Here is an 11,341-nt window from a genome sequence, read left to right on the forward strand (position 1 = left end):
GCTACCAAGTGTTTCTAGAGATACAAATGGTAAAGAACATAAACTTTGAACCCTACTCTTGACTTTCCAGTGGGTAGGTCTTCATTCCAGCCAAGGTAGGGCAAAACGGCAGAGCAGCATGAGGAAACTTTGATTAATCTCTGGAGGATTTTTAACGGCATGTTGTCACTTTGGTACCTTTGACTACATTGCCTTCAGTCTTTAATTCTGTATTAAAAATGAAATTCTTTGAAGAGGCACTGTCGTTAACAGCTTGTGTAGGAATGTACTGAATTTTGTGATTTTGTGTGACCTTTTGGCCATAAAGTGCTAAGTATAGATTGACTGTAGATTTTCCAGAAAGCTCAGTTTTCATTTAGACATTTAAACCGAGTGGCCAGTATTAAAAAAAAGATTTTTTTTTTAATCCAGGAGTCCCATTGAGAATCGAGAATACGGCTTAAAAGCAACACTCCTAAAAAAATAAGTCTTTTAATTAATTAAATGTGACATTCAGTGAAGTTGTATCTTTTATGTAAAGTTGAATTCTATTTCCTGTGATTGGAAGGCTACAATAAGTGAGTCTGTCAGTACTGTGTTTCTCCAGACCGAAGGGCCACGATCAGGGAGTGTAGCTGTAAGGAGAGGAGGCATCTGGTAACATTTTACAACTTTTCCTTTCCAAATTTTGGAAAAATGGATTTATTTTTTTTTTTCCTGTATAACCGCTGAGGCAGAAGGCATTACAGCACCATCAACAGGCGGCATTAAGAGCACCTTAATTTTCTCCTCACCAAAAAGCAGACAAATGATAGGCTATTAACCATCGGGCACCAATTTAGTCTCAAGGACAGGTGCTTACTCTGAGGTACCAGGTCACGCCGCTGCGAAGGAACAGAATGAGTTTGCAGGAGGGGTGTTGGGGATACCTGTGAACATTTGTCATCTCTGCCACCCTTTTTCTTGCTCCTGAAAGTTCTCACACATGTGACCATGAACACCTAATGGTGATGAGCAGTAGGGACAGAAGCTGGAAAGAGAACCGAGGGTTGTGGCTGGGAGCACAGCATGTACTCTGCCTGGGGAATGTGGCTGGCTGAGTAGGCTGGATCTGCCTTCGTCTCCCCAGGATTTTCTTCCCAGCTGTGTGATGATAACCGGAGGAGAGTTAGGATATGCAGCAGTGTAGGAACAGTGCATATGCCTTGAAAAACTATACAGCAAGATGATTATACTTTTCCTTTACTACTAAAATAATTTGTGTTTATTTTAGGTTGGATTTCTTCTTTTATTTTTTACATCGAGAATCTGCTTGTGGGGATTGTGAGTTTTGTTTCATGCATCTCGCCATCTACCACATTTCAGCCCAGCTAGATGCTTTAGGCTTGCAGCAGAAACCAGGTAGCCCACATTGAAACGCCTGGATTTCCTGCCGCAGGAGTGCGTCTCATAAATTTTCAGTAAAAAGGGCGTGGAGCAACAGCCCCATCTAGCGCTCACATAACTTAAAACTGTAACAGTAATCCAATTGCTGGGTCGACGTCCCTTAATCACCCATCACCAAAGATTTCTGTAATGAAAAGCGTCAGTAGCAGTTTAGCTTTGTGTTCACTCAGTGAACTCCACTTCTGTGATCTGAGCCTGTACAGCAGTTATTCACAGGTGCTTCCTGTGCTGTATTTAAGGCAAAGCATGCTTCTGCAAAACAGCTACAGGAGCAAGAGAAGTCGGCACCAGCACACTGCCAATCTGTATGCCCAAATACAGCAGTAAGGAATTCTGTTTCCTTAGTTATTCATTCCTTAGCCTCTATTAAGTAACACTTAATAAGCATGTCACAAATCAGTTGAAATGTTGGTGGGTTTTTTTTCTTGTTATGCAGATACCTGGACAGGTACTGGAATCTGTATTCACCCTGGTTCATTCTGCATGAGTAGATAGGCCAAGCCTTATTTCCACTGTTGAGTATCAGCTTTAATCAAGAAGTGTGTGAAGCTTAGCAAAGAGGTTATGGACTTGACCCTTAAAAACCTATTAAGCGTAGTAGATGCTCTGGTGTTTAACACTGTAACAATTTTACTGTTCTTGTCACAACAAAATTTACTGATCTTAGTTATGTACTTAACCTGTCCAGAAGGCGAGAGTTGGATGCCTAAGAGTGAACTATCCAAGAGCCATCAAACCAAGCTGTGCATTGTCTGGCCCAAACAGCCTGCAAAGGTGTAGCTCAAAGAACATTCCTTTTCTGAATATAAACAGCTCTCTTTCCTGTAAAAGAGAGGTGTGCAAGGTGTCCCGCAGCCTCTTTTTGTCTAGCAGCTCAGGTATCACTGCACTCATCAGAGCTCCCTGGATTCTCAAGATTGTTTTAGAGTTTCCATTAACAGCTTCTTACCAAGAAACAGATGAGACTGAACTAAAAGGCCAATATGCAGCCTCCCAGGAAATTCTGATGGCTGAAACTGTGCCCTTCTCCCCAGTGTAGAACAACTGAGAAGGGGCTGTGGACTTTTCACATGTCCACTTAGGCATCTCGATCCTTGTCAGAACGTGACCTAGAGCTCTGTTTAGAATATTTATTTCATTTAGTCCTTTCCAGTTGTTGATTATTATAGCCCTAATTCAGGTTATCTCAGAAAGGCTCAAGAAGAGAATCCATGCTACCTGTTTTACTTGTTGGCATAAATTGTTTCAAAATTTCAGACCAGATCCTTGCAACAATTTTTTCTGAAACGTGTACGGAGAGATTGTTGAATCTGTAACAGCCCTATTTACGTGTACTAGTATTAAAATAATGTTCTTTTTGCTGGCATTCTTCGCAGAAAAGAGCTTATTGAGAGCAAAGGGGGTGAACATCATTCTTTCCAAGTCAGTCATTTCCTCCAGGGTAAGGACTATATCACCTAGGCACTATCTGCATGAAAGCGGTAGTGCCTTTTCTGTATATATTCTATTAACACTGATTTCTTTTTTATAGCACTGCCTCCTCCCTGCTTCTGCACCACTGTAAAATGCATTTCCTTTTTTTCTTCCCCCCAACAAAAACATATTATAATATTTTCTCATGTTTCTGTTTCTTATAACTATTGTCTGCTTGCCTGGTTTTCTGTAGGTGCTCTGGGTTTGGATCATTGGAATACGCACTAGGCAGTAAGATTACAAGGTTTTGAGGTGACATGTAATTTTACACATGGATTGAGTTCCGCTGGTAACTAGAAAAGTCTCTGTGGCTCCTCAGAAAGTCAAATAGTGAATAAAGAGGACACATGGCATCTTCCCATTTATAGAAAGCCAGACTAAATAAAGGCATGTGGAGATACTAGTTAGAGCAGGTTAATTTAGTGACTGTTTAAACTCTCGTGCCATGTTCGGGATACCATCCCAAGGTTGTGAAATTGCTGGTGTTTTATATGCAGCTTATTATATATACCAGCTGCATTATGCAGAATGTTTTAAAGGAAGAAGGGCAAGATTTAGAGGCCATTAAAAACTTAACAGCACTGTCCAAGTCATGGACAAAAACGTAAGTATTGTGTAATGTAAGTGAAAGTAATTGGCTAGACCAACACACTGAACAGTAACCACAGAACACAGACCTTCTAAGCCTCAGGAAACAAAACAAGACTATTACAGGTACACTGTACAAAGCAGGTTTGTGACTCTTGCCACCTAACTGATGTTACTTAACACATTAAAACAGCAGAAGTTTGACTTTAACTTGAGGTGCTGCTAAAGTTGAGTTCTAGGCTGACACTAATACAAGCCGCTTCTCTGAGCTAAGACTGTGTGGATCTTCACACATTTAACACACACTCTGAATTTTTTGAGAACAGATCTCTTCCTGTACTACAGACATATACTTTATGTCCAATCATCCTTAGAATTCCTGACTAATTCTAAGGACCTATGTGGTCCTACAAAAGTCACAATTTACAAGTCAAAACTCCAGATTGATAGCCAAGCATTCAAGAATGATGCATTTTGACAATAGTCAGGAAATACGATGAAGCTCTGAACTCAGTGACAACATTCTGTAAGTCTTTCCTATCACATTTTAAAACCTTAAGATATTAGAAGTAATTATTCATCTCATCAGCTGTCACTACTAAGTCATCAGGATCGATTTCCTGCTCAGTGCATCATTGTCTAGCTCTAAGACTCAAAATCGAATCACAGCTGCATTGCTCCGCTATTGTCAACAGCGCAAAATGAAGAGTTCAAGCTGCCACTTGTTTGACACGGCCTCCAAAACTTTCTCATCTCCTTGACGCTTGACCAAGGGTCCCAGTGCCACTTGGCTCGTGCGGCTGTTTTTCTCCCCCGAGTATGTCTGAACACCTCAGAGCAGATACTTTCTTTCTATAGAATAAGAGTGATGCTGAAGGCTAGCTGGTTCTCCAAAAAGCCAAAGGATAATAATGCGGAAAGGATAATAATGTCTATGGCCATGGCTTTGAACTCGGGATCTACAAATAGACTTTCTAAAAAGCCACAACAAACAACTGACTGTCAGACTTGCATAGTTTTCCATCCTCATTGGAAACTTCCATAGATCTACAAATTGAAGAGCGTGAAAACCACTGTTCTAGAGCTATCAGCGTCATTACAACTCTTGCTATCCAGATCACATGCAAGCTCATTTAGTAGTCTATGGGGGATTCTCAAGCATGTGCCCCTGGCATGAAATAACTGCACACACCTTGCCCTAAGGGCTGTGAAATCAAGTTCTATGTAGCACAGACTATTTCCAAAGTTTTTCTAGCTGCAGCAGAAAGTGTCCCACTTCCAAGGCATTTGTTGCACCTGTGTACAGCCCTCCCATGGAAGTGGGTGGGAAGGGCTGCACATGGATACAATATTGCTCAATGCAGAAGTTTACAGGATACATGCTTCTCTGAATCACTGAATATCTTGCCATTGCAAGACTATTCTGTTTAAATGAAATGGTGCACAGATAAAGGCCTACAGAACTTTCGTCTTCCCTTCTTGATCCTCCTGAAAAGATCACAAGCCATAGGCAGTACTTTTGTGGCTAAGTAACAGTAGACAGCAGCCTTCACAAGCAAAAAGCCTGGTTACAGTCAGGCAAGCAGAGTATTGTGAAAACACTGTAAGACAATTAACTATAAAAGTGTAATCCACTCCAAGTGTAAGCCATTATAAGCGCCCATGAAAGGGAAGAATGCTGGAATGAGAGAATGAACATAGCACAAAAACAATGGCTCCAAGTAGGTATAAAAGCATCTTAGTTACTCTGCAAATTAAAAAAATCCATGTAGTAGAAAGTCTTTAAGAAAACCCAAACACAGCACTAAACTAAAACTAAGCACTCATCTAAAGTTCTGCTTGAGGCAAATAACCCACAGCATTATTTACAGGTACACAAGCACCACAGTTGCCAATAGAAGTGACCCTCAGTATTGAGCACCAGTTTTATATTTCTTCAGCCAAAGTTCAGCTAACAAGTGGCCTAGTAAGGGAACAATTTATGCCCAGCCTGAGACATCTAAAACGTAATTTTCGTAAGTGCTTTAGACTTGCTAGAGTTGAGCCTATATTTTTGTAAGCAGGAATTCAGGGATTAAGGCGGTTCTCAGTCATGAGTTTGTTTTATGCAAAGACTCTTCTTATCACAAAGGTAGGACTGAAATAACAGTAAAAACTAGATGCTAGGACACTACTTTCATCTCCCCCTCAATTTCTCTTTTCATAAAATAAAGGTAACTAGTTAGGTGCTTTTGTTAAACTCATTCAAATCTGACCTACATTTTTGTAGAGATTAAGAAAATTCTATTTGGCCTGTCAAATCTCACTTTAAGAAAAAACACTTGCTTTTGAACAACTGAAGGCAGTTCAAGAAGTTGTTATGAAAAATTCTGCAGTAATCTTTCAATATTTATTAACATCTTACATCTGTTTATATTACAATGAAACTGCCAACCTTGCCCCAATCTACCTGAAATAGATTTAGTTCTGAACAAAATTGAAGCCTACTAAAGATTATCCTGCTTAAGAATTTTTAAGAGGTGCATTACTTATGTTTTCCTCACCTTATTAAGTTTTGTTCTGTGTCAAAACAGCCATATTCTTAATCTTCCGAGGAAAGACATTAGAATACCACTGTGTCCATCTCAACATCTTTCCCAGTCTACAGCTTACCACATTTGGCACAGAAACCCAGTCTCATAGCAATCCTTCTATCAATGTACTTTCAGAACTGCTGGGTAAGTGATCCAGTGCTGCAACAGCAGGTTATGCTTACATGAGCGTGCAGTGAATGCAGCAGTGTGTGTACTCGAGGGCGTCAGAAGCATTCTCCTTCCTGAACCAAGCCTGTAGCTTTCACTTCACACCTCATTAAAAGTTCCTAATTCATTGCAAAGGCAAGCAGGAAATCCCCAATGCAATCAGCTGTGGGCAGTGCAACTCATGCATCACTAAACCTTCCCCTACGCCCGCAAGGCAAAGGCAACAGGGTGCAAGGGCCATTCCTCACCTTCCCAGAAGCTGGAAGTGAAGTGCTTTGGAGCACAATTATCCCCTATGCTCCCCCAACTTCTCATTTCCTGAGGAGTAACATAGGAAAATGTGTTTCCAGAGAACCTTGTATAATTTTTAACTACTAATAGTGTGCAAGAACAGAGAAACTAGAGGAGACAAGGACAGAAAGTACCTGCCAAGAATCTCTCTACTCCCATTTAGTCCTACATGTGTACAGTTACAGTGCTGCTCCCGACCAAGGGGGTTTACATGAAGTGTTATTCAGCAAAGACTGGGTAAAGATTGCATAGCTAAGAACAGAAAGATGTGTTCTAAGGAAACAAACATACTATCTAAGGTTTAGATAACAGCAACTGCAAGACAGGAACGTGAGAAATATCGGACTAGAGAATGAAGGACACAACAAGATAGCTAAAGAAACACACCCATACTCAACAGCTGGAAGTAGACTGATAACACTTGCAAGACATCCAAGTTTTAGGGAGGAACATTAGAAAAACACACAGATTAGTAAGACAGTTAAGTACTCTGCTCATTAAACACAAGACAGCACTGGTACAGAGATTTTACTGGTTTCAAGTAAGGAAAAGTGGAAAGGCTAGTAAAATGTACTGCCATTATTTGGAACAGAAGCTTGAATAAAGTAGCAGTTACTAAGCCCGCTTTGAGCGGAGGAGTCTCAAAGCTTGGATTCTGCTGTTTACAGAACACAAAAGCCTAGCAAACAGATGGGGAAAATAATATCCCAGTAACCCACTCCAAACCCCCCCAAACTCCTGCCACAAGATGGTAACAGAAAAACCCCAACCATTAACACCATTTGAGCCAGAAAAGCAGAGAGGACAGTCTGGGTTGTAGCTCTGTTGCATAATTTCTTTGCAGAGCTGTTACCTAACCTAGCACATGTATGATCCAGCATGGTTTTAGACAAGATACATCAACACATATTATAGAGGCAGCTCTCATTTTCACATATAAATGCTGAAGCAGCAAGATTAAAATAATTAATTATTTTAAAGGTAAACATAAACAAACACTAAAACAAATTTTTTTGGTAGTTGAAATCACTTTTATTTGTGAGGAACGTCACCCATGCTGCACAGTTTCAAATAGATCTTACCAAGGAAAGCGGAAGTTTCTCCTCCCCGTGTCCTGCAGTGAACAGGACTGGCACAGAAAAAAAAACTCATCACACCTGGGAGGTTTAGCACCAGCATCCAATAAAAAAAGCTTTTGATTTTAATTTCAGTTCTTTGGTTGGGTTTTTTCCCTTTTCAGTTTGATACCAAAAGAAAAATTGAAAAATTCAATACTAGCGAAACAGTGAAATTCTAAAAAAAAATTCCCCACAGTTGCTGTTGAAACTGGGGAGGTTGCTCTTTTTGAATCTCGCTCTCTTTTCCTCTCTTCATGCATCTATCTTGCAGGCGTTCCCTGGATCTCAGCTGCTGGTAATTTTTTTTCTTTTAAGTTCCGATGTTTCAAATCTTTGCTTTCGTCATCACTGTTGACAATTTATTGCTTAAGTGTTTCTTTGGTGTTACTTTTGAGTTGTATTTTAGGACACCTGTTGGAAGAGCCAAATTTTAAAAGAAATGCGCTTTAAGTTGAAGAGGTGGGATGTCAGGTGGAGACAGAATTATTATAATAATAGACAGGATAAGCATGACTGGCTTATCCCATCTGTAAGCTGAGAGTACAGTATCTTCCTAAAGCAAAACATTACTAACTCATCAGCAGATGCTATTGCTATATAGATGACACAGGTCTTCCTGCAAAATCAGATTGATAAAGCAAAATTTACTTTGTGACAAATACAGACAGAGGCAGAGGAGAGAAAGAAGAGAAAGCAGCAGAGCGTTCCTTGGTTTGCCTATACGGCACTCTCAGAAGTTATCACAAGTATCTAGCCATACATAAGGGGATGTGGCCAGAGTCCAAGTCCTAGAAGTATACACAATGCCGCTTCAACTGGAGAACAGGAACTATCTATATTCCTTACCTGAGGGATGGTAAAGGTGCCTGGGGAGCCGGACATTACTCAGCACCACTCTGCTCGGTCACTGGAGCAGGATTTTCAGCAGGTGTTTCAGTCACCTTTGTCTGAGACACAATAAACCTTTATTATAGGCAAAGACTGACCTCCAGAGTGTTCCTCTGTTCAGTGGTAGGGCCAGCATAACCCAGGTTTTAAAATAATCAAGGAAGACAAATCCTCAGAAAATATTAACTATAGGAAATACACTAAAGTTTAAGTATTACACAGCAGATTTTGTCAGGGGACCACCTCAAGCAGATACAGAATGAGACAGTCTTTCCTCATTAAGGTCAAAATCTGTGTTTGCAAACAGTTCCCTGAAGTCATCTGGTTCAAGCAGTTCAGGAAATGGACCTAGAGCTTTCAAATCCATCTCTTATACTACATACAGACTGAAGGTTTGAGAAAGCTGGAAAACACAACTGTTTCTCTCCACTTCAAAAATATTTGTTACAGTCTGACCCTAATTAAGAACTATCCAGAAGCAATCCCTATCCCACTGCTGGTTCCATTTAAGATAAGCTGCTCGTTCTCAAAGACGTTCACAAGGAACAGGCAATGAAACCAGCTGCTTTCAACCATCAGCACTTTGAATTTGGCCATCACATTCCTCCAGCACACCAACAATACACTTCTTAAAACTCCCCCAGGACAGAAGGTCTTGAGCACTCACCCCATCAAAACTGTCTCTGCCACATTCTGCCAGGAGCATGCTTACCTCTTTCCCATCCTGAGCTGGAGCATTGGGTGGACGAGGTCGACGCCGGTAGTTGTATGGGCGCCTATATCCACGGCGAAGTGGCTGCTGACTCATAGCATTGGCCTCATGATGGTTCTCTTTGTTTTCAGCCTCTCCTGCCACTGGGGCAGGGCGTGGACGTGGGGGCCCTCTGAAGAGGGAGAGAAGTGTGTTAAGTATGAGAGAAGCCCAAGAAGGTTAAACTACTGTAATTTCAGCCCAGCAAAAGCCTCTCCAACCAAGTATCATCTGTAACAATATTGAATGCTAGCAAACCATCCCTTTGGAGTTTGGCTGGTATGTAGTTGGAAGGGAAAGACCTGTTTCATTGGGTTAGACAAGTAACCTGGGCATCTCTTCACTGCTGAAGCTACATCAGCATATTCTGCTGTCTGTCCTACAATAAAAGGATACTTAGCCCATTTGAATTGCTGGCTAGGAGAAAAAACAAGGTAGTAGTGGCCATACAGGCTGAGTCTGCCAAGTTAGGCTTGGACTAGCTACATACCAGTCCAGCCCTATTCATAATTAATGGTGCAATCCCTGGGAATTGCAATTCCACCTGTAAACCATTCCTGGATCTTCCCTCTTTGCCTTATGTTGCCCCTCTTGACCATATAAGAAAGTGTAGCATGCATCTCAGTTAGGCAAGTTGGACCTCATTAACTCTAACATGTTAATGAATAACCAATCCCAGAGATCTCCCCATGTCAAAAGAAGACAGAGAGGCTTTTGGTTTGGAACTAGTGTACGGTCACATCTCAAATGTGTGGATATATGCTACGGTCTACAACTTCCTCAAGGGGGGCAGCAGAGAAGGAGGTGCTGATCTCCTCTCTCTGGTGACCAGCAATAGGACACAAGGAAATGGAATGAAGCTGCATTGGGGGAAGTTCAGACTGGACGTTAGGAAAGGGTTCTTCACTGAGAGGATGGTCAGTCACTACAACAGTCTCCCGAGGGAAGTGGTCATGGCACCAAGCCTGTCAGAGTTCAAGGACCGTCTGGACAACGCTCTTAATCACTAATATGATTTAGTTTTAGGTAGTCCTGTGAGGAGCAGGGAGTTGGACTCTCTCCTTGTGGGTCCCGTCCAACTGGAGATATTCTATGATTCTATGATATAAGCTATCAAGTCCATGCTCCTTAAGCATGCAAGAGCATTTCATCCCATTTCCAGTATAAACAAAGTATGTTTATAAACTGTCAAAACACAGCTGAATGATGACAAAGTTACTGCCTACTATCTAGCTCCCATTAGCTGGCTTAGCTAATCCACAACTACCCAATCCCAAAAAACAGATTCCCTTGGAGAAGCTAAATTAACATAAAAGCACTAGTGTCACCGGATTTAGTGCATATAAATGCAAGCAATACCTACCTGGTAACTCAGAAACATTCTGCGCTCATGTTGGATACAGTAAGCTATCATACCTCTTCAGGGAAAAATGCTTCAGAAATGCATAAATTCCATTAACCATGGGCAAGTTATCCAGCTTGTGATTCACCTACATGACATGCAAAAGCTCAGGTGCCTCATTGTACTTGGTGTGGTGCTATTCCAGACTGCCCAATGCTAATGAAGACTTTCAGGAATAAAATTTATTCTGCTCAGATCCCTACAAGCAGCAGCATCAGTATTACCCCATTTCCCACAATCCTAGATGAGAGCGCCAACTAACACAAACATTCACAGATAGAAAAGCTCAGAGTAGAGGTGGACGGCTTATGGTTAGACCCAGCATCCAGAAGGATAGATCCATTTTGTGTGGAACGGGTAGTTATTACAGTTAAGGACTATCTAGTTATTCCTGTGAAATTCAGCTTCTTGTTGCTCTTGCAGTATTACCTACCTCTTCCTGTTTGTTTTTGAACAAACATGCATATGAAAAAACGGGGATTACATCCATTTCATAGTTCATCTCTCTAAATTCAGTGTTGGAACTTGACCTCTTAAGCTAGTTGATAGAAAGACAAGGACAAGATGAAGAAGAGCAAGTGCGTGAATGGCAGACTAAACACAAATCGGCTCCTTGAGAGCACAATCATAGAATAGTTTGGGTTGGAAGGGACCTCTAAAGGGT

The 11,341-nt window shown here is 41.2% G+C and overlaps 1 protein-coding gene across 1 annotated transcript in view; it reads right to left on the reverse strand.

Moving 5' to 3' along the window:
- Positions 1 to 7,529: 7,529 nt before the first annotated feature.
- YBX3 (Y box binding protein 3) overlaps positions 7,530 to 11,341 on the reverse strand; it is a 30,874-nt gene continuing 27,062 nt past the window's right edge. The window contains exons 7-9 of the mRNA XM_009324355.1: positions 9,237 to 9,408; positions 8,483 to 8,583; positions 7,530 to 8,047 (exon numbers count right to left, since the gene is read on the reverse strand). Coding sequence (XP_009322630.1) covers positions 8,518 to 8,583; positions 9,237 to 9,408 — 238 coding nt within the window. The 3' untranslated portion in view covers positions 7,530 to 8,047; positions 8,483 to 8,517. The remainder of the gene's footprint in view (positions 8,048 to 8,482; positions 8,584 to 9,236; positions 9,409 to 11,341) is intronic.

Source organism: Pygoscelis adeliae, unplaced genomic scaffold, assembly GCF_000699105.1.
Source record: "Pygoscelis adeliae isolate BGI_AS28 unplaced genomic scaffold, ASM69910v1 Scaffold65, whole genome shotgun sequence".
Taxonomy (NCBI): Eukaryota; Metazoa; Chordata; class Aves; order Sphenisciformes; family Spheniscidae; genus Pygoscelis; species Pygoscelis adeliae.